The following is a 23,688-nucleotide window of genomic DNA, read 5'->3' as shown; positions in this document are numbered from 1 at the left end:
ATTAAAAAATGGGCAGAAGACCTGAATAGACATTTTTCTAAAGAGGAAATGCAGATGGTCAAAAGGTATATGAAAAGATGGTCAACATCCCTAATCAGGGAAATGCAAATCAAAACCACAATGAAATATCACCTCACACCTATCAGAATAGCCATGATTAAAAAGAACATGGTAATAAAGATGTTAAAAAAAGAACACAAATAACAAATGTTGGCAAAGATGTGGAGCAAAGAGAACACTGGTACACTGTTGGTGGGAATGTAAATTGGTGCAGCCACTATGCAAAACCGTATGGAGGTTCCTCAAAAAACTAAAAATAGAGCCACCATATGACTCAGCAATTCCACCCCTGGGCATATATCTGGAGAAAACTGTGATTCAAAAAGATACATGCACCCCAATGTTCATAGCAGCATTGTTTACAATAGTCAAGGTATTGAAGCAACCTAAGTGTCCATTGATAGATGAATGGATTAAGATGTGGTGTATATATACAATGGAATATTACTCGGCCATGAAAAAATGAAATTTTGCCATTTGTGACAACATGGATGGACTTGGAGGGCATTATGCTCAGTGAAATAAGTCAGACAAAGACAAATACTATCTGATGTCACTTATATATGGAATCTTAAAAAATACAAGAAATTAGTGAATATAACAAAAAAGGAGACTCACAGATATAGAGAACAAACTAGTGGTTACCAGTGGGGAGAAAGGGAAGAGGCAATACAGGGGTCGGGGGGGAGTGGGAGGTACAAACCATTAGGTATAAGGTGGGCTCAAGGGTGTACATACAACATGGAGAATATGGCCAATATTTTGTAATAACTGTAAATGGAAATTAACTTTTTAAATTGTATAAAAAATTTAAAAATTAAAGTTAAAAAAAATAAAGAGCTTGAGTTGAGATTTGAACCCAGCCAGTTACACAGACACAAAATCAAATATAACATTTCTCTGGGTAGGAAGCTTTTCAAGGCGCTTCAAACTCATGTTTCCCCTTCAGTGACTGGTCGACTGCTAGTTTTCACAGCTACCATGGTTGTGAGGCTATTGGTTTTTTCAAGGCTACCTTGAAACTGGAAAGAGAGGATGGGAATAGAGCAATTTTAATTTAAATTTAAAATGTCACAAAGATCGTGTTTCTTTCTAAGATTTAGCCATTTTTTCTTAAATACATGCTCCATGGATTATTGAAAGCATTTGTTCATTCATTTCCAATGTTTTGAAAAAGGTGATTTTGACAGTTTTTGCCACTGTTCTTATTTCTTTTATGGAGGAAATATATTTTTGGAGGTCCTTACTGCGCCGTTCCTGAAGCGGTTTCCAAACTGGATTATTTTAAAATGAAACAAAGACTCACTATTTAAGGAACAATCGTCTGTGCCTTCTGTTTCCACCCCATTTGCCCCTGCTCCAAATGCTGCTTTTGGTGTTGCTGTTACTTCACCGTGATGGTTCTGACCCCAGCTGACAGCAGCCTCCTTCCTGAGATCAAGTCATCTCTTTTCAGACTTTCTAGTAAGACTTCCAAGAAGCATTCGTGATTGTGGACACTGTCCTCCTCCTGGCTTTCTAACACATTCTCTGTCTTATTTCTTTTTTTTTTTTTTGTGGCATGCGGGCCTCCCTCTGTTGTGGCCTCTCCCGTGGCGGAGCACAGGCTCCTTATTTCTTAATGGTTTATTTCTGGAAGTGAAGTAGATTGGGGCAGTGGCTCTGCATATTTAAAATTATCCCATACTGGGAATTCCCTGGCGGTCCGACTCTGTGCTCTCACTCCAGAGGGCCCGGGTTCAGTCCCTGGTTGGGGAAATGAAATCCCACGAGCGTCAAGGCCAAAAAATAAAATAAAATAAAATAAAATAATAAAATAAACGAATCCCATACTGATGATCAAATTGTTGCCAGTTTAGACTCCCACGAATGCGGCGTGGACACCCTCCTCCCTGCGTCTTCACGAACACCAGAAATAACAAGACTTTTCTGTTTGTCGAACATAAAGGCCAAGAATGATAGCCCGCCAGTGCTTTCCTTGGAATTTCTCTGTGCTCTGCGAGTGGCTAACTACGCTCTGGAAGGTCCCAGTACTGCTTACCTGCATCTCGGAAGGCCACACGCCCCGTGGGCTCAGGAATGGCCTCGTGACTTGGCCAAAGAAATGTGGGTGGAAGTGAGAGGGCTACTCCCAAGCCAAAGCTTGAAGAACTTTTTCTACAAAGGGCCAGAGAGTGAATAATCTAGGCTTTGCTGGCCATAAAGTCTCTACTGCAACTGTTCAACGCTGCCATTGTAGCGTGAAAGCAGCAGAGACAAAAATATAAACGAGTGGGCCTGGCTGTGCTCTCATAAAACGTCAATACCGAAACAGGCATTGGGGGCCTCCCTGGTGGCGCAGTGGTTAAGAATCCGCCTGCCAGTGCAGGGGACACGGGTTCGAGCCCTGGCCTGGGAAGATCCCACACGCCGCGGAGCAGCTAAGTCCGCGCGCCCCAACTGCTGAGCCTGCCCTCTAGAGCCCGCGAGCCGCGACTGCTGAGCCCACGTGCCGCAACTATTGAAGCCCGCACGCATAGAGCCCGTGCTCCGCAGCAAGAGAAGCCACTGCGACGAGAAGCCCGCGCACCGCGACGAAGAGTAGCCCCCGCTCGCTGTAACCAGTGGGAGCCCACGCACAGCAACGAAGACCCAAAGCAGCCAAAAATAAAAATAAAAAATAAATAAATTTATTAAAAAAGAGAAAAACAGGCATTGGGCTGCCTTGGCCCTTGGGCCGTAGTTTGCTGACACGTATAATAAACCACTGAGATTTAGGAGGATCATAAATGACTACAGCATTATCTAGCCTATATTTACTAAGATGCCTGTTTTTTAAATAAATTTTTCTTCAGAATGTTTTCTTTTGAAGGTCCCCTATTCATATTTGCCTATTTTTATATATGACTCTTCTTTTTTTGTTGTTTAATCAATTTGGGAGATTAACCCCTTGTTGCTGCAATTTTCTCATTTTGTTTTTGTCTTTGAACTTACTTGAGAAGTTTTTGGCTGTGGAGGGTTTAGATTTTTTTGGTTTGGTTTGGGTTTTGGGTTTTTTTGGCCATGCTGTGTGGCTTGTGGGATGTTAGTTCCCGGACCAGGGATTGAACCTGGGCCCACGGCAGTGAAAGCGCGGAGTCCTAACCACTGGACCTCCAGGGAATTCCCGAGAGTCTTTAATATTTAGATATAGGCACATCAGTTTACTGTTTCCAGTATGGTTTATGTCAGAGTTTCTCAACTTTTGCACCGTTGTTATTGGGGGCCAGTTAATTCTTGGTTGCAGAGGCTGTGCTATGCATTGTGACACGTTTAGCAGAATCCCTGGCGTCCACCGATCAGACGGCGGTAGCGCCCACCTCCCAGTCTGGCAAAAAGATTTCCTAACATTTCCAAATATCCTCTGGGGGCAAAATCACCCATCATTGAGAATCACTGCTTTATGCCCTGTACTTCTGCCTTAAAAAGCCCTTTCTATGTAATATTTATAAGGCTACATCCTTTATTTACTTCTAGTATGTGTATTAAGTGTATATATATATATATATTATATTGTTATATGTTAAATTAATATTTATTAATTTGTGAAAATTTGGCTTCTGTAATACTTTTAACCTTCCCATCTATTACCTTGAGCTTGCTATATATTTTTTGGTCAATGCTATAATTTTTCTTTCATAAGGACTCTTGTCTCTCTTGCTCTCCAAACTGGTAGAAAGACAGAAAAAATTACTTTGAGATAGTGACATATAAAGCACATAAATCTATGTTTCCAGTTATAAATGACTATTAATTGTTTTCTTTTTAGAAAAGAAAAGGATAAAAGATGTCTGTTCAAGTGCAACAACAAGTTGTCAGAGAAATATTCCCATAAAAGGTAAGTAAGTGAGAGGCAGGGCCTCGCCCTCAGGCTCTGCAGGGCCCTGGCCTGCTGTGTTGGTCAGGGGTGCACTCCCGGTCTCTGGGGGTGAGCACCCCGTTGCTTCTGCCCCTCTGCGCTCTGGTGTGTCTCCTGGGGACACAGTCCTCCTCTCCCTCCTCCTCTTCCTTCCACTCCTCCTCCTCTCCTTGAATTCATTTTCCCTCTCCTTTTTTTTTTAAAAGAATTGCCATATTTTTAAAATATTTATTTATTCATTTATTTGGTTGCACTGGGTGTTCGTTACAGCAGGCAGGTTCCTTAGTTGCAGCTTGCGGGCTCCTTAGTTGTGGCACAAGAGCTACTAGTTGCGGCATGAATGTGGGATCTAGTTCCCTGACCAGGGATCGAACGCGGGCCCCCTGCATTGGGAGCGTGGAGTCTTATCCGCTGTGCCAACGGGGACGTCCCTCCCTCTGCTTTTATAACATACTTCTTGGGCATTATCTCTTGTCACTCTCCCTTCCCTCTTTAGACGCCAGCCACACTGGCCTTTTTTCCCCATTAACTTATTACTCAAGTATAACAGGTGCTACCCAATCTGGGGTCCACAGACTGGTGACATCTACAAGCCTGCTCGCTGCAGGTCTGCAAAAATCAGGAGTCTGTAAAGCAGCTGTGACTCTGAGCACACTGGTTTCATAGCAAGACCCCAGTGGAAACAGCAGCGCATTGATTTCTATTCTGGTCAGATTCCTGTCTCATCGCAGGCCGGCATCTTGAGGAGCGCTGGTGCACCGTGCTTGTGGAAAAATGCATGTACGTACTGCACAGCTTCAGGAATGAACACAAAGGAGAAGCCCACATGTACCCAGCGCCCAGGTCAAGAAATAAAACAGAATCCACACCCATATTCCAATCTCTACCCAGAGCCCCAAGGGTCACCAGCAGCCTGATTTCTCTGAGTACCCTCACTTTGACATGAACACTTCACCCTCCATCCTGCTCAGTATGTCTCCTCCCTCCTTCACCCGCTCCGTCCCCAAAGCCAAACCCCTCACCCTCCTTCCTCCTTTGTTACACAGCCTCGGGCTCACCTTGAACAAAGCCTTCTCTGACCCAGCAGGCAGGCTATTTTTTCTTGGTGGCACTTGTCACAGGTATCATTTGTTCTTGATAGTATCCGATCTCTCTTTTTTTTAAATTTGTTTTATTGAAGTATAGTTGGCTTACACTGTTGTGTTCATTTCTACTGTACAGCAAAGTGATTCAGTTATACGTATGCATGTCTCTATTCTTTTTCAAATTTTTTTCTCATTTAGGTTGTTAGATAATATTGAGCAGAGTTCCCTGTTGTATACAGTAGGTTCTTGTTGGTTACCCATTTTATTTTTATTTATTTATTTATTTTAACTTCTTTATTGGAGTATAATTGCTTTACAATGGTGTGTTAGTTTCTGCTTTATAACAAAGTGAAACAGCTATACATATACATATATCCCCATATCCCCTCCCTCTTGCGTCTCCTTCCCACCCTCCCTATCCCAGCCCTCTAGGTGGTCACAAACCACCGAGCTGATCTCCCTGTGCTATGCAGCTGCTTCCCACTAGCTATCTATTTTACATTTGGTAGTATATATAGGTCCATGACACTCTCGTCCCAGCTTACCCTTCCCCCTCCCCCTGTCCTCAGGTCCATTCTCTAAGTCTGCGTCTTTATTCCTGTCCTGCCCCTAGGTTCCTCAGAACCTTTTTTTTTTTTAGATTCCATATATGGAATCTAGTTCCATATATGTGTTAGCATACGGTATTTGTTTTTCTCTTTCTGACTTACTTCACTCTGTATGACAGTCTCTATGTTATCCATTTTAAATATAGCAGCGTGTTAATGTCAATCCCAAACTCCCGAACTATCCCTCCGCCCGACCCTTCCCCCTGGTAACCATAAGTTCATTCTCTAAGACTGTGAGTCTGTTTCTGTTTTATCACAAGTGTAATTAACTGTCTGTGTACATCCTGTTCACTGAGCGAAACTCAAATGAGGTCAGAACATGGGTCCATTTTGCTCATTGGTCGATGTCTCCTCTGTACCTTGCGGTTTGTGCTTAAATAGCTGTCAAATCAATACATTATTCATTCTTTCTCATCAAGTATGAATACCAATATCAGGGCCTCCACTGACGCATACAGTGAACTTCATGAAATTGAAAAAGTGCCCCTTCCACCATACACTTGACCTACGTCTGTCAGAGCTGATTCTTGCGACCAGGCCCTTTGCTGCCCTCTGCTGGAAGAACCTAGGAAGTGTGCAAATGGATTACAGCTCTGATGTGACTAGGAGCTCCCCACCCTCCCTCCGTAAAGGGGAAATCCTTACTCAGTGCACATCCCACACTACCATATGCAGAGGTCCTGCCAACACTATATAAGTGTGTACATCACTTTACAGTTGGCAAAGCACTTTGTTCCACATTTTGCCATTTAGTCCTCAAAGAGGTATTTTTCGGTCCATTTTCCAGATTCAATTAGAGCATAAAAGACTTGCGTGAGCTAAAATCAACCTAGGTGTTTTAATCCCAAGTCCTTTGTCCTTTACACTAAAAAAAAAAAAAAACAAAAAAACAAAAACCTCCTGGTGTTTTTAGGAAACACAAGTAGGAAGCAAAGAGTCCAGGCAAAGGCTGACAGCTCTCCATCTGCCTCACCTTTTCCTGTCTCCTTAACACCTCCACCCTGGCTGTGACTTCTGATTTAACGTCATATCTCTGTACTGTTATCCATCATATGATGTGGAGTCTTGTTGCGGTGTTTCTGATGGCATGGAAAGAGCACGGACTAGGGACCGGCACGTCTGGATTCCAGTGCTAGCTCCATCTCACACAGTGTGGTGACCACCAGGAATTCTCTCTCCAAATCTGCACCCGAGTCCCCCATCTATAAAACGAGGATCATTGCCATTGCCTTCCTTTTGTTACAGGTTGTAGTGAAAATAAACAATAGAATGTGTGTGCTGCTTTTACTATTCCCTTAACTAGTGCTTCTCCTCCAGCCACTCCCTCTCCCCACCAGGCCCCTTGTGTACAAATCATAGAGCTCCGGACTTCTCCCCGGGCCATGTCTTTCCAGGCATAGTTTCACCTTGTGCCTTTTCTCTATGTTCTGTAAGAATCCCTGTCGTTAGTCTTCCCAGTCACTCACTGGGTTTTTTTCCCATTCTGCTCTTGTTCTTTTCATTTCCTCCACCAGCCTTTTCATCTCTACGAACTCCCTTTGTTCTTCCCCCACCCCCGCCGTGCGGCATGTGGGATCTTAGTTCCCCCACTAGGGATCACACCCGAGCCCCATGCATTGGCAGCTCGAATTCTTAACCACTGGACCAACAGGGAAGTCCCTCCCTTTGTTCTTTAATTGCTTACTTTTAGCAGACTTCCTGAGTTTGCTCACATTTACCAGCAGTGACCTAATAGATGCCAGAGAGCTCCACACAGGCCTCACCCTCAGGCTTCCATCCTTAGAGGCTTGTTTACTGAGATGAGGGGTGAGATGGAGCCAAATGCAGGATCATCAGGAGCAGATCAGAAAGCTGTCTCCCTTTCTTTGTGACATCTTTGTCTGGTTTAGGTATCAGGGTGATGGTGGCCTCGTACAATGAGTTGGGGAGTGTTCCTCCCTGTGCTATGTTTTGGAAGAGTTTGAGAAGGATGGGTGTTAGCTTTTCTCTACATGTTTGATAGAATTCACCTGTGAAGCCATCTGGTCCTGGGCTTTTGTGTGTGGGAAGATTTTTAATCACAGTTTCAATTTCAGTGCTTGTGATTGGTCTGTCCATATTTTCTATTTCTTCCTGGTTCAGTCTCAGAAGGTTGAGCATTTCTAAGAATTTGTCCATTTCTTCCAGGTTGTCCATTTTATTGGCATCTAGTTGCTTGTAGTAATCTCTCATGATCCTTTGTATTTCTGCAGTGTCAGTTGTTACTTCTCCTTTTTCATTTCTAATTCTATTGATTTGGGTCTTCTCCCTTTTTTTCTTGATAAGTCTGGCTAATGGTTTATCAATTTTGTTTATCTTCTCAAAGAGCCAGCTTTTAGGATTATTGATCTTTGCTTTGTTTCCTTCATTTCTTTTTCATTTATTTCTGATCTGATCGTTATGATTTCTTTCCTTCTGCTAACTTTGGGGTTTTTTTGCCAATATCACTGATGAACATAGATGCAAAAATCCTCAACAAAATACTAGCAAACAGAATCCAACAGCACATTAAAAGGATCATACACCATGACCAAGTGGGGTTTATCCCAGGAATGCAAGGATTCTTCAATATATACAAATCAATCAATGTGATACACCATATTAACAAATTGAAGGAGAAAAACCATATGATCATCTAAATAGATGCAGAGAAAGCTTTCGACAATATTCAACACCCATTTATGATAAAAACCCTCCAGAAAGTAGGCATAGAGGGAACTTACCTCAACATAATAAAGGCCATATATGACAAACCCACAGCCAACATCATCCTCAATGGTGAAAAACGGAAACCATTACCACTAAGATCAGGAACAAGACAAGGTTGCCCACTCTCACCACTATTATTCAACATAGTTTTGGAAGTGTTAGCTACAGCAATCAGAGAAGAAAAAGAAATAAAAGGAATCCAAATCGGAAAAGAAGAAGTAAAGCTGTCACTGTTTGCAGGTGATGTGTTACTATACATAGAGAATCCTAAAGATGCTACCAGAAAACTACCAGAGCTAATCAATGAATTTGGTCAAGTAGCAGGATACAAAACTGATGAACAGAAATCTCTGGCATTCCTATACACTAATGATGAAAAATCTGAAAGTGAAATTAAGAAAACACTCCCATTTACCATTGCAACAAAAGGAATACAATATCTAGGAATAAACCTACCTAAGGAGACAAAAGACCCGTATGCAGAAAATTATAAGACACTGATGAAAGAAATTAAAGATGATACAAATAGTTGGAGAGAGATACCATGGATTGGTATCTTGATACTTGCATTGGAAGAATCAACATTGTGAAAATGACTCTACTACCCAAAGCAATCTACAGATTCACTGCAATCCCTATTAAACTACCAATGGCATTTTTCACAGAACTAGAACAAAAAAATCTCACAATTTGTAGGGAAACACAAAAGACCCCGAATAGCCAAAGCAATCTTGAGAAAGAAAAACGGAGCTGGAGGAATCAGGCTCCCTGACTTCAGACTATACTACAAAGCTACCGTAATCAAGACAGTATGGTACTGGCACAAAAACAGAAATACAGATCAATGGAACAGGATTGAAAGCCCAGAGATAAACCCACGCACATATGGTCACCTTATCTTTGATAAGGGTGGCAAGAATATACAGTGGAGAAAAGACAGCCTCTTCAATAAGTGGTGCTGGGAAAACTGGACAGCTACATGTAAAAGAATGAAATTAGAACACTCCCTAACACCATACACAAAAATAAACTCAAAATGGATTAAAGACCTAAATGTAAGGCCAGACACTATAAAACTCTTAGAGGAAAACACAGGAAGAACACTCTTTGACATAAATAACACCAAGATCTTTTATGACTCACCTCCTAGAGCAACGGAAATAAAAACAAAAGTAAACAAATGAGACCTAATGAAACTTAAAAGCTTTGCACAGCAAAGGAAACTATAAACAAGATGAAAAGACTTTCTCCCATTTCTGTCAGAATGGGAGAAAATATTTGCAAACGAATCAACAGACAAAGGATTAATCTCCCAAATATATAAACAGCTCATGCAGCTCAATATTAAAAAAACAAACAACCCAATCAAAAAATGGGCAGAAGACCTAAATAGACATTTCTCCAAAGGAGACATACAGATGGCCAAGAGGCACATGAAAAGCTGCTCAACATCACTAATTATTAGAGAAATGCAAATCAAAACTACAATGCTGGGCCCATGAGCCATGGCCGCTGAGCCTGCGCGTCCGGAGCCTGTGCTCTGCAACGGGAGAGGCCACAACAGTGAGAGGCCCACGTACCGCAAAAAAAAAACAAAAACAAAAACCTAACAGTAGAACTACCATACAACCCAGCAATCCCACTACTGGGCATATACCCTGAGAAAACCATCATTCAAAAAGAGTCATGTACCACAATGTTCATTGCAGCTCTATTTCCAATAGCCAGGACATGGAAACAACCTAAGTGTCCATCAACAGATGAATGGATAAAGGAGATGTGGCACATATATAAATGGAATATTAGCCATAAAAATTAACAAAATTGAGCTATTTGTAGTGAGGTGGATGGACCTAGAGTCTGTCATACAGAGTGAAGTAAAGTCAGAAGAGAAAAACAAATACCATATGCTAACACATGTATATGGAATCTAAGAAAATAAAAAATGGTCATGAAGAACCTAGGGGCAAGACGGGGATAAAGACGCAGACCTACTAGAGCATGGCCTTGAGGATATGGGGAGGGGGAAGGGTAAGCTGGGACAATGTGAGAGAGTAGCATGGACATATATACACTACCAAACGTAAAATAGATACCTAGTGGGAAGCAGCTGCATAGCACAGGGAGATCAGCTTGGTGCTTTGTGACCACCTAGAGGGGTGGGATAGGGAGGATGGGAGGGAGGGAGACGCAAGAGGGAAGAGATATGGGAACATATGTATATGTATAACCGATTCACTTTTTTATAAAGCAGGAACTAACATACCATTGTAAAGCAATTATACTCCAATAAAGGTGTTAAAAAAAATCTAAAAAAAAAAAAAAAAAAAAGAAGCAGCTCCTGCCGTCTGTCTCTAATGAATTCACCCACAACGAGGCTGGGGGGAGGGGAAGCAGGAATTGCTGATGTTTATGCTAACCCTTTTACAATTCCTTCTTCTGAATCAGAACCCTAGATCCCTACTCAGGGGCTGTGTGTTGCCAAATCCCTCCATAGGCAATGTGCAAACTAGAGTAGAGCTCTCCATGGTTTTCTTTTACTCATAGAGGAAGAAGCAGAGGCACAATCAAATGAAAAGGGACAGCAAACGATGGAGACTAACACTATCCCTTCAGTGCTAACTGCCTCACTCACCCCCATCTTGGTTTGAATCAGGCAATAAAATCGTAGACGGAGAAATTTTCTCCAGCTACATGAATGCAAAGAAATATTTTGGGTAGGCAACTCCCATCAGCACAGAGAGATAAACAGGATGCTTATGGAATAAAGGAACTTTAGGTGCTAGTCAATGAGTTTGTGAATTTAAACACATTCACCGAAGAAGCACAGTATGTTTTTTTAAATTATTTTATTTGATGTAGTATTGGCAGGGGTAGTTTTGTTTATTAGAGACCCCTCTGTTCACATATCTAATCTGCTACTCAAAATGGAAGACTTCCTGTAAATTAACCAGAGGACGCTCCCTGCTGCCATTCATGTTATTATTGTCATTACTACGATTATTAGAATTCGTGGAAAATTCATGAGGGAGACAGAATGAAGACTGAGGAACGCTAATCTGTTCTTTTCTACTTTCAGAAAAACCCAAAGATGAAACTCTGGATTTTCACTCTCCTAAACTTCCTGTGACCTGTGGTGAGGCAAAGGGGATTTTATATAAGGAGAAAATGAAACAAGGTGACTTCCTTGATCTTCTGCTCTTTGGAAACCCTAGATGAAGGAATCACTAGAAGGGAAGAAAATAACCACGTGTGTCATTGTTCACGGCATGGATCCTGCAAGCTAGGCTGCAGAAAAAGCAATGCTTTTTAAGAAGGAATTTTCAACCTTTTCAATGTCATGGTACATCTGATGACCGGGCCACTCCCCTCCCACATGGAAGTCATCCATGGACCCTGTGACACATGTCCTTGCCACATAACAGGCAAATTCTGTCCCAGTCCTTCACCAGTAGGGCAGGTTTAGGGCTTCCTTCAATCTGAGAGAGGAGGAATCAGACTCCCCTGTTACTGCTCCCACCTCACAGGGAGTCTCTGGACCCAGAAAGGTGGAGCATCACAAGTAGGGGGTTGGAGGTTTAGGGTGAATTCACAGAGGATGGAAGTGGATCCAGGAATGGGCTGTCTTTACCTTACAGGCTCCTCAGAGAAGTGTATTCAGAACGAGAAGGGACTTTGGTTCACACCAAGAGAATTTGAAATTGAAGGAAAACGGAAACAATCGAAGAACTGGAAGCGGAGTGTGCTTTGCAGAGGAAAGACCCTAGAACGGCTGCTGGAGGTATTGTAATAACAAGGGACACATAGGTGATGAGTTTAATTCCTTGAAGGATGAGTGGAATTTCAATAACAGAAGGGTGAAGAAATTCCCATTAGGATTCCACAGCATGATTGAGAAAGAGCTAAACGATCATAGAAAAACACTGTGGGTGAGAAATTTAGGAACATAGATTGGTGCTAATGGTGGGGAACTTTAAATGCAAGGAGGGATTCAAGAAGCTTAGCCTGGTGGTATCGGAGGGGGTGGGCTGGAAGGAAACTAGATGAAGACAGAGACACCTGTCTTGTTTCATTAGGAAGTGGAAACTTGGATATTTACCAAAGAAGAACCTCCAGAAAAAACCCCATTCATTGACCCATCCTCTCTTTCAGAAAGGACTTTTGCTCTGTCCTCCAAGAAAAAGTCTCAAGAGAGAGGTAAATAGCAGGTGAATTTCTACCACATTCTCATTCGTCATGCCGCCGACTTTCTGTGTCCCAAGGCTTGCCTGGGAGTTCTCGACTTTCCCAGCCTCAAGTCACCTTCCCATTTCAGCCCTGCATCTTCATGACAACTGCTTTAGCACACTGGTACATGTACATGCCACCATTATTTTCAAAGTTAATTTTAAGATGGGGAAGCCAATAACTCTTTAAAATAAAGATTAGGACAAAAGCGTGTGTTTTAGGAAAAGATCTGTATATTTAGATGGTTACCAACAAAAGACGTCAGAAATAGAGTGCCCTAGTTTGAAAAGTAGATACGGTATTGAAATAGACAAGAACAGGATAAGAAAGATTAAGAAGATCATTGTTGATTGAACTCCAAGTATTCCTCAATTCAGCATGCTCATTACTGGTAGCGCCGGAATGGAATCATGTGTTTGAACTGAGCTTTGTCTCTGCACAGCCTCCCTCCAGGTGAAAATGGCACTCATCCATTGGCTGTCCCCGCTGCTCCTCCCCAGCTGTCTTTACTTCCGTAAATACAACTTCCAGTCCCGAGTCCCATTCATGAGCTTCCCGTTAGATATGAACCTCCAGCAGAGGCAGTGGTGCCTCTCCCATCTTGCCCCGGAGCTTAGCCTGACACTTGGCTAGATTCATTCAAAGTTTATAAGGCAATGGTCCCCCAAAGCTGTTTATTGTATAAACCATCTTTTCCATGCTGTTTTGAAATATCTTGATATGTTTAGGGAGGCTCCTTGTAATGGCAAAAAATAGGGAAGGATACGGTTGTCCATCAGTATTATAAAATAAACTGGTACATCAACAGAATAATATTTTTTAAAAATGGATGGTTTGCAGGTATAGACCCATCCTTCAGTCAGTGGAAAGCCACCCAAGGGTTTTAAGGTCAAGAAAGCTTCAGGAAGCTTAAACTGGAAAGAACATGTACGGAAGGAGCCCAGTTTTGCTTGTGTGAATATGTAAGGCTATGACTAAAAAAATATCTGAAAGAATCAATTATTCTGGGATGGGATTACAGGGTACATTTGACTTCCATATTATATATTTATGTACAGGTGGAATTTTTATAATGATCATTAATTACTTTTGTAACCAGAAACAAAATAAAGATATTTAAAATCCAGATCATTAATGGCCCCAATATTATAGTTCCTTCTTACTCATAACGCTACAAGTCAGCAAATGATAGCCAGGGGCACACTTGACTTGACCATTCAGTCCCCCCATCAGGAGCCACATTGAGATAAAGAGAACAAAGTGTAGTTCTGATCATGAATGGACCAGTGCAGGCCTTTCCCCAGCAACGTTTTCCAACATGTCACTGTCACCGTGCAGTATACCCAGTCTCCACTGGTGTCTAGCTCTGTTTATGTGTACCAGCAAGAGATCTGATGCTGATACTATAAACGTGTGTTTTATGGCTGCTCTACAGGATGCTGCTCCCTTGACCCAAGGCAAAAGGGGCAGCTCAGGGCCTGTGAGAGCCTCTACTTCCAGAAGGGCCCGGTATGCGGCCCAAAGTGGCTACCCTAATGGCATGTAGTGTGGGACTGATAGTTTTTGCTTTTGTTTTTGGGGGTTTTTTTTGGACAAATTCTAGAGCCTTTTGTTGAGGAGTCCCCATTCAAAGTGGGCTGATTTGCAAATAACAGCTTAAATGGGTACAAGTAAAATCTGTGAATGAGGACTGTGTTACCTTCAGAACTCAAAAGGGGTAAAAATGTTGGGGAGTTGTTGTGGGATTGAGTATTCAGGTCAGTTATTGTTTCTTGACAGTGTCAGGAATAGAGCAGCCCTCAACTGACCAAACAAAGCCCAGAAATTTGCTGAGCTGGTAGGGCCTTGTACCGCATGTGGGGTGATGACCCTTCCCTTTCCCTGAGTTCCTTTCTGAGTAGTTGTATGTTCCGAATGAGCATGTCAAAGGAGAAGGATGTCGTCAGTGTTGTGTCATACCTGTGCTCCTGGGGGAAGTCGGATGCAGTCACAATTTTGCCTGCAGAGACTGTGTGTGATGGCATAGTGGGTGGGGCTCCTTTGTGAGTAACTGTATGCCACTAAATTTAAACAAGGTGCCCGCCATCCTCTTAGGGTATTTACCAAACATATAACAGAGGACAAACTGGTATACCTTACCTTAACCATCAAAACTGTTGCCTTACCTAAATGCCCTAAGGTCATAATACTCATGGCCCTAAAATATCCTGTAGTGGGCATTGATGCTCTGATCCAACAAATAATAAAGTAAAATAAAATTAAATCTTTGACACAATCAGCTTTATAAAATGGACCTTCCTCTGTGTTAAACTAGTTAATAGAACTCAGTATAAATTAAAACAGGCCTTCGAGGATAGACACTTATAATACAAGACCTATATATTTAGAGCAAGAGTGATGATCTCTACTTTTTCTCCATTTAACTGCCCGATTTGGCCTGTTCTTAAACTTGGAAAGAGTGAATGGTGCCTCATGGTGGATGCCCGCAACCTCAGTGCCGTGGCCCAGCAGCCAGCCGCACAGCTCAAAGCGTATGCCAGCAGGGAGCAGAGCCAGTTAGCAATCCACAGCAAGACAAGAAAGACCCTGGGGGTTGGGGGGTGGTCACCCAGACTCCCGCTTGCTAACCCAAGTGGGTTCCGATAGTGAAACCAATGATGGAACACATGTACCAAGAGAGAATGAAAGATTTATTAGCCACATACAGAGTCTTTCTGGGAAGAGGCAAGGTAGGCTACCCAAGCTGATCTGAAAATGGCTTGAGCTAAGAGAGGGTGTAGCCCAACATTTTATTATGGTGGGGCAAGTTGAGGACTCCCTTGCTGGGGCGGGGTCTGTCTGGCTTGAACTTCTCACTGTGGTCAGGGGAGGGAGATCGTGAGCTTTCCCATCACCTTGCCCAGATGTGCCAAGAGGGGAAGTTGGGCTTGAAGCCATCAACAGTCAAACATGGAAACCAGAGTCAAACGCTTTATTACAGAATGTAATTGTGGGGTTGTATGTCCTTTCTCTACCATTTCTCTATCGTATCATGTGTGCTGGAAAATTGCACTCCAGGGTATGGCAAGGGTGGTGGGGTGAGGAGGTCAATGGTGCTCAAGGCTCCGGACCCAACCGGGGTCTCGGCCAGGAGGAGTGGGCCGGCCTGGGCTATCTGGGAACTGGCATCTGTACCCTGGACCAGGGCAGGCCAGGTGTCCAGTCAGAGGCAAGAATGGCCGTAGAGTGTCAACCCCAAGAACAGAGAAAGGCAGACTGACAAGTTCAGGATGGGAAGGCCAGAAAGATTCCCTGACGTTCAGGGTCGGGGAGTCCTCCTTACGAGGCCCTGGGGCCTACTAAGTGGAGGGGGTGAGCAGGAAGCCTCCCCAGTTAAGAGAGATGAACAGAGTCCCGGATCAAGAAGATTTTTCACTCTGGCTGAGTGGCTAGTTTTGCAAATGGACAAAGCATGTCCATCCCTTATGCCCTTGCCCAGGTCCTCATATTTGTATTATGGACGGCTGAGTGTAGTGGCAGGGTTTCTCTCCTTGGGTGTAACTGACTCCCAGGCCCTTCGAGCCTTTGCTCCAGCTCCTGGTGGTCTATTTGCTGACCACCTTCCATCCATCTGGTGGGGACAGTATCACAGTCGGGCAAAGGCAGAAGGACCCCTCTTCCTGACCCCCACCTTTAGTGCAGAGAAAATGTTCCCTTGGGCGCGTGGAGCCCAACACTGTCTGTCTTGTGGGGCTGGGAGCAGAACCGGGCTTCCTGCCCGTGAATATTTATCCAGCCGTAAAGACCGTGTTCCTCACATAAATCACTTGTAGAATTTACTACATTTTAAGGCCATGAGAAAGACCCCTATGGTTCCTCAGGCCCCCCAAACAACACATTTACACAGCAACTCTCTGTCTTTGTATATCCTTCTTTCTGGGTGTCAGCATAACATCAGAGACTGTTCTCTGAGTGGCCAACATGTTTGCCTGGCACGGCGCACAGCGGATGAGAACAGCTCTGACCCAGGCACGGGCAGCCTCGGGGCCAGCCTAACTCAGGTACTAATTTACTTTGACTGCAGAGAAAAAGCATTCCTCCTTTCCGAGGCTTGTCAGATGAGACAGTTGCCCAAAGCTGTGTTCTCTCCAATTTCGTGTACTTACGAACCCTCCCCGGGATCCTGTTAAAAGGCAAAGTTCGATTCAGTAGGTCTGCGATCCTGACCAGCTCCCAGATAACGCTGATACCGCTGGTCCTCAGACCACACTTGGGGTAGTAAGGACTTAAATGACCTTCCAGCCCCTTCCGGCTCTGACAATCTGTGGTTCGCGCGGCGATGTGGCAGCTCTTGCCGCCTGCTCTTCCGCGATCGCAAGGCCGGGCTTGTCCTCCGTCTGCGGGCGTTCCCAGTGCGCGCCCCGCTGGGTCAGGCCGAAGCGTCCAGTGGGACACGAGCGCCGTGTTCCAGATTCCCGCAGTGTCAGCGTCCGCGGTCCCTTCCGATCCCAGCGGTGCACGCGTTATCTCCCTTTCTAGCAGGAAAACGCCAGGGAATGTGAGGTATGCTGTAGAGGGGGGCCGCTGCTGTGCTGTGACACTTGCCCAAGGGCCTTTCATGAGGACTGTCACATCCCACCTGCGGAGGCCGAGAGGTTAGTGAGACGCAGCCCCGCCTCGTGCGCGTACACTTCGCCCAGGCTCCGCCCCTGGTCGCTCCTCTCCAGGTGGAAGAGCAGGACCTGTGAGCATCCTGCGCTCGGTGTGGCCCAGCGCAGCCCAGCGGGGCAGCGGCCTCTGTCCCCTCTGGTATCAGTGTCTGAGTCCGTGTCTGAGCCACCCTGACTGCCACTGCCTCTGGGAGATGGCCTTTCCCAGTTTCGTAACCCAGACTCCTGTCCAAGGAGGGTAAGGGACGAAAAACACCAGTGGTCTGTGTTCTGTGAGTATTCAGAAAAGGCAGGAAACGTGGCCTGCTTCTCCCATTTCCCCAGGGTCTCGACAGGCTGATGGAGCCTGGGTCCCCCAGGGGCGTAAGACCCAGTTTCCAATGCTTGGGCCTGGTGGGCAGGGCTCCTTGTGCTACCAGCAGCTCTGAGGGGGAAGGAGAGCCCACCACTCACCCTGACACCCCCTGACACCACACTGACCCCTTTGTCGCTGCCTTGATGGGAGACCCCCCCCTTGGGGGTCTTGGAGACGCCGGCAGGTGTCCCCTTCATCCCCGGCTGCGCCCATCAGCCACTCCTGAAAGGAAAACAGTGACTGTTTCCAGGGACCTTGCCCTCGCTCACTTATGCCCGGCCCCTCAGGAGCCCGTGGAGTTGCACCTTCTGCAGGATGAAGGAATCTTCTGGAAGCCGGCAGTGTCTCGGGGAATCTGGGGTCCTGGCAAGGCAGATGCAGCCCGAGGAGCAGTTGGTGAGTCGGATGAGAACCCCAATTCTTCCCTTTTCCCTCAAAGAGGCAAAGGGTCCAGGGAAGGGCACCCAAAGGAAGCCTTCAGTGTCTCACTTCAGAGGATGGAGCTTCAGTGCCCAAACATGGAGGACAAACAGAGTTCAACCACCCCACCACCACCCCCCATCACGGTGCATTGGCAGACTGGGCCGGAAGTCTGCTTGTGTTTGGCCGCTCCTGTTTGTGGTACCTGGGCAAACGTTTGGCTTCACTTTCTCCAAATAACACTTCCCTTTAAATCCCTCTTCGCACTTTACAGAAATGTGAGTTTCTCCTCTTGAAAGCCTACTGTCATCCACAAAGCTCTTTCTTTATGGAGACCCCATGTAATGTAAGTCCTATTAGATGTTTCTCATCCTCTGGGCATCTCTCTGATGTTAAACTCATTCTGGAAACGTGGAGTGTGCATCCTGCAGGTACCTCTGTTTGCAGAGAACAGAAGGTTTAGCTGCAGACTCTGGAGTGGTGCTGCCAGAGTTGAATGGGGTTCAAACTCTACCCCATTGCATACCAGCTCTGGGACACAGACGAGGTGCTTCTCCTGCCCTGTATCTCAGTTTCTCCTTCTCTTCTGTGGGAATGTCTTTCTTAGAGAGAGCATAGGGTTGAGGGTACAGACTCAGGAGACTTGAACTGTGGGTTCAATGTAGCTCTACCAGGTTTTAGCTGTGAAATCTTGGGTAGGTTACTTAACTTCTCCATCCCTTGGTTTCTCATCAATAAAACACGGGTAATTATAGTACCAATCTCTTAGGGTTGTTGTGGAGATCCTATGTTAATATAGTGGCAAAGCTTAGAACAATGCCTGGCACGTAGATGTCGGATGTTATTATCCGTATTACCCTGGAAATAAAGGCTTGTGTTGGATCCATTTCGGCGATGATGGCTATGCTAACATCACCTCTTTGATGGCTTTGCCCCTAGATTCGAGATTACGGTGAGCCCTTTAGGGAAGCCATGTGGTTGGACCTGGTTAAAGAAAGGCTGGCTGAGAAAGTGTACACAGTGGCCTGGTTTCTACGGGACATGCGTCTGATATTTCGCAACCATAAAACATTTTACAAGGTAAAGGGCATTTCCTGCCTCCGTTTCACGTGCTTTCTACTTTCCCCTCATTTCTGGTGCAGCAGAGCTTTGCAAGAATCTTACCCAGTCTTGTCCTGGGGAGAGCTCAAAAAGACAAGGATTGTAGGAGGAAACTGCCTCCAAATCCCAGAGGTGGAGAGGAGGATGTCAAAAAGAACAGCAAGCAGGACAGGGAAGGATCCTTGTAAACGGTACCCGAAAAAAAAAAAAATCCATCCTCAGTTTCAGAAAGATACGCTACTCCCGCCGAGTAGTCAATTTCATCCTGCCTCCTTGTTCAAACTAGGGGGAAGGCAGTTTATGCTTACATGGTCCTTCATGCCTCAGAAACACAGAAATAAATGAATTAATTAATTTAAATGAAATAAATTAAACATTCAGGATGCTCATGCTTGGATTTTTATTCTTGAATTTCCCAGTGGACTCGAACATCCGGATTTGCCTTCAGCTGGTGTTGGCTCCATCCTTCGTTAGTAGGGAGAGTCAACGAGTTGAGCTACCTTGCAATGCAAGGCATTCTTAACTTTAGTTTATTGAGTTTTCCCTGATCTTTACTCTCACTTATACAGATATTGCTCGGGACATATCTAGGGTAGACTCTCATCTCCACCCAGCCTCCCTCCTCTCCTGCATGCCACAGTTGGCATATGTTCATGAGCCACAGACCGTAAACTGGTGTCCACCCATGGAGCTGGAGGGGAAAGAGTCAACCCAGGGAGCCCCTGGGTGCCTGGCACAGTCTTAGCCTTGGAGAACAGAAGAGTCAACCTTCCTTCAAAGAGTGGGCTTTCAAGAAAAGCTTTCTCTTTGTCTGTTTTGCACCAAACTCAGGCTTTGCAGGGGTCAAAATCAGCTCATCGGTCCAGATCGCCTGTCAGGTCTAAGTTAACAACCAGGCAGGGTCTCACGCATTTGAACATTTGAGCGGCAGGCAGCATCTTCCCAACTATTCTGCCTGATGGCTGGGGAAACACAGCATTTGGGAAAGGGAGGACAGGGCTCCTAAAAAAGCACGAGTGATTTGCTGGTCCTAATCCTTCGTCCTTAGACCTCTGTGTGTTTGCTTTTTTCTCTTTCAGGCTTCCGACTTTGGTCAGGTAGGACTGGATTTAGAGGCAGAATTTGAAAAGGACCTCAAACAAGTGCTTGTTTTTCATGAAGCCAATGAGAACAGCTTCCAGGTTCCTCCTTGATCCTGTTCTGGACGAACTAAGGCGTCCCAACTTCAGGATCCAGATGATGTGGCCCTGGCCATCCTTAGATTGCCAACGAGTCTGGAATGTTATTGGCTGCCTCTTGACTCAAATCCAGACCCCTCAGAGCATTGTCACATCCTCCACCGCCTTTTATTGTCTCTTTTTATATTTCGCACCTCAAAAAAATTAAATATTTCCTTAATACTATTAAATACCCCATCACAGTTCATATTCTCCCCCATTGTCTCATAAATCTTTTTACAATTGTTGTTTGAATTGGGATCCAAACAGCTTCCACACACTGAATTTGGCTAATCTATATCTTAAGGCTCTTTTAATCTGTAAATTCCCCACTGCCTTTTTTCCTTGCTGTCTACTCTTTGGATACCCTGGGGTCTTTGTCCTATAACATTTTTCATATTCTGGATTTTTCTACATCCCCTTAGCGGCATATTTTTTTCTCCCTGGCGTTTTTTGTAACGTAGAAGTTAGATCTAGAGGCTTGCTTAGATTCAGGTTTGGGTGGGTGGGGAGTGGAGGGGTATTTCGATTTGGCTTTTTAGTAAAGAGACTTCACAGGGGGATCTGTGTATTCGTTTATAATGTTAAGATCATCCAGCAGGTTCAGGTGTTACCAGCCTGACCCATCTGTTACACGTCACCCTTTCCCCTAATGATTTTAGCAGCCACTGATGCTCGTTGCCTAAACACATTTCACTAGGGTTTGCAAAATGATGATTTTTTTTGGCCGCGTTGGGTCTTTGTTGCTGCGCGCTGGTTTTCTCTAGTTGCTGCGAGCGGGCGTTACTCTTCATTGCGGTGTGCGGGCTTCTCATTGCGGTGGTTTCTATTGTTGCGGAGCATGGGATCTAGCTGTGCGGGCTCAGTAGTTGCGGCACTCAGCCACTAGATGCGTGGGCTTCAGTAGTTGCGGCTCACGGGCTCAGTAGCTGTGGCTTGCAGGCTCTAGGGCGCAGGCTCAGTAGTTGTGGCACACGGACTTAGTTGTTCCACGGCATGTGGGATCTTCCTGGACCAGGGATCGAACCCATGTCCCCTGCATTGGCAGGTGGATTCTTAACCACTGTGCCACCAGGGAAGTCCCCAAAATGACTTCCTGGACCAGGAATCGAACCCATGTCCCCTGCATTGGCAGGTGGATTCTTAACCACTGTGCCACCAGGGAAGTCCCCAAAATGATGATATTTAGATTCTGTTATTCATTCTATATTTCTTAGTCAGAATTCTTCTGCAAAGAGCTTCCCTTCAATAATATTTGGTTAGCTTGAAATACAGTTTGTATAGGAAATGCAAGATAAATGATGGGTCTTTATTTGAAGTGTTCAGATTCATGCACTGTTTTCCTAATAGCCTCTAAAGAGAAGCAAGGAGGTTTTTTCCTTTAACGTATCTTGAGCTCATGGATTTAAATATATTTAATATGCTGTAGAACATTGCAGTTAGTATCTTTATTGCTGCTCAAATTGATTATCTTCAGTGAGTGAGAATCTCTTCAAGTTGGTTTCTGAGTTGTTTTGAAATGACCCCAGCACTCTTTGATAGTGTATTAGCTACCTATTGCTATGTAACAAATGACCCCAAAGTTTAGAGGCTTCAAGGAACAGTCATTTTATGGCTTACTATTCTGTGGGTCAGGAATTCAGGCAGTCCTCCATGTGGATGCCTTATCTTTGCTCCACGTCGTATTGATTAAGCCCTTTCATGCTTGCTCAGTGTCACCTCTGCCACATACCGTCGGTCTAAGCAAATCACTGGGCCAAATTGAAAAGGAGGGGAGGGCTTCCCTGGTGGCACAGTGGTTGAGAGTCCGCCTGCCGATGCAGGGGACACGGGTTCGTGCCCCGGTCCGGGAAGATCCCACATGCCGCGGAGCGGCTAGGCCCGTGAGCCATGGCCTCCAAGCCTGCGCGTCCGGAGCCTGTGCTCCGCAATGGGAGAGGCCACAACGGTGAGAGGCCCGTGTAACGCAAAAAAAAAAAAAAAAATGGAGTGGAAATAGCCTGTACCTCTTGATGAGATGAATGTCAAAGTCACATTACAAAGGGAATGTTGCTTGGGAAGAAATGTTGCCACCATCTTCAGAAACACCCTACCATAGCCCACCCTCTGACCACAGCAATTCACATCCTTCCCACATGCAAAGGACACTCACCGCCCACCCCCACCCCCAAGAAGTCTCACTCATTGCAGCACTGGATCAAAGTCCAGGACCTCAGCATCTAAATCAGGTTCAGATGAGATAAGTTTCCTTAGATGTGGTTCATTGGATGTGTCCCCTCAGGTGCACCTCCTCTGGAACCAAAGACCTGTGAACTGAAGGACAGGTTAGTCTCCCCCACTTTCCAAATATAATGATGATACAGAATAACCACTGTAGACACTCGCATTCAAACCGGGGGAAATGGGTAGCACATAGCAGTCACTGGTCCACAGCAATTCAGAAATCAAGTGAGGTGCATGTTGCCAGGCCCCCCAATCCCAGGACAGAGAACATTCCTTGATAATCCCATGAGTTATAAATATTATATCCCTCTAATTCCCATCCAACACCACAGGCTTCTTCCATATTTTCCTCCAGGCAATATCTGTGTCTCTCTTCTCCAATAGTATGTTTACTCATTTGCTCAAATCTAAACTACAACAATAATAGTTTCAGAATTTCTCTACTCATACCACTATGAAAACAAAACTAAGCTGAATTCTAAATTTGTGTGGAATTTATTTTTGTTTCTGTTATATATTCAATATACTATTGCAGAGATTATTTTTTTCAGGATTTTGCATTTGTATTTATAAATGAAACAGTTCTGTAAGTTTTCATATATTGCCATAGTCAGATTTAGAGTTAGCCGAGCTTGGTAAAATAACTCATGAAACTTTATACCTTTTTATATGTTCTGAAATAGTTTACAGCATTTTAAATTAACTAACTCTTAAAATGATATAGCCTAGAGTACTTTGGGGAGATAATATTGACCACATTCTCTGTCTTCCCATGGTGATTAGACTATTCAGACATTCTACTGCTTTTCTTAAAAATAGATCTTTACTGGAGTATAATTGCTTCACAATACTGTGTTAGTTTCTGTTTTACAACAAAGTGAATCAGCCATATGCATACATATGTCACCATATCCTCTCCCTCTTGTGTCTCCCTCCCACCCTCCCCATCCCACCCCTCTAGGTCATCGCAAAGCACCAAGCTGATCTCCCTGTGCTATGCTGTTGCTTCCCACTAGCTAACTATTTTACATTCGGTAGTGTATACATGTTGATGGCTACTCTCACTTCGCCCCAGCTTCCCCCTCCCACCCCATGTCCTCAAGTCCATTCTCTATGTCTACATCTTTATTCCTGCCCTG

The 23,688-nt window shown here is 44.6% G+C and overlaps 1 protein-coding gene across 4 annotated transcripts in view; it reads left to right on the top strand.

Annotated features, from left to right (window-relative positions):
- SP110 (SP110 nuclear body protein) overlaps positions 1-21,300 on the top strand; it is a 44,370-nt gene extending 23,070 nt beyond the window's left edge. For 2 of the 4 annotated variants that reach the window (XM_055090389.1, XM_028482511.2), the window contains 10 exons: positions 3,848-3,916; positions 11,437-11,535; positions 11,996-12,138; positions 12,510-12,554; positions 16,511-16,624; positions 17,103-17,218; positions 17,876-17,984; positions 18,283-18,354; positions 18,948-19,088; positions 20,189-21,300. In XM_055090389.1, the coding sequence (XP_054946364.1) occupies positions 3,848-3,916; positions 11,437-11,535; positions 11,996-12,138; positions 12,510-12,554; positions 16,511-16,624; positions 17,103-17,218; positions 17,876-17,984; positions 18,283-18,354; positions 18,948-19,088; positions 20,189-20,302 (1,022 nt within the window). In that variant the 3' untranslated portion in view covers positions 20,303-21,300. The remainder of the gene's footprint in view (positions 1-3,847; positions 3,917-11,436; positions 11,536-11,995; positions 12,139-12,509; positions 12,555-16,510; positions 16,625-17,102; positions 17,219-17,875; positions 17,985-18,282; positions 18,355-18,947; positions 19,089-20,188) is intronic. The other 2 variants (XM_055090393.1, XM_055090397.1) reach the window with 2 other exon arrangements.
- Positions 21,301-23,688: the final 2,388 nt, after the last annotated feature.

Source organism: Physeter macrocephalus, chromosome 2 (genome assembly GCF_002837175.3).
Source record: "Physeter macrocephalus isolate SW-GA chromosome 2, ASM283717v5, whole genome shotgun sequence".
Lineage (NCBI taxonomy): Eukaryota > Metazoa > Chordata > Mammalia > Artiodactyla > Physeteridae > Physeter > Physeter macrocephalus.
Note: the sequence above shows the minus strand (reverse complement) of the source record. Positions and strands in the feature narration are given on the sequence as shown.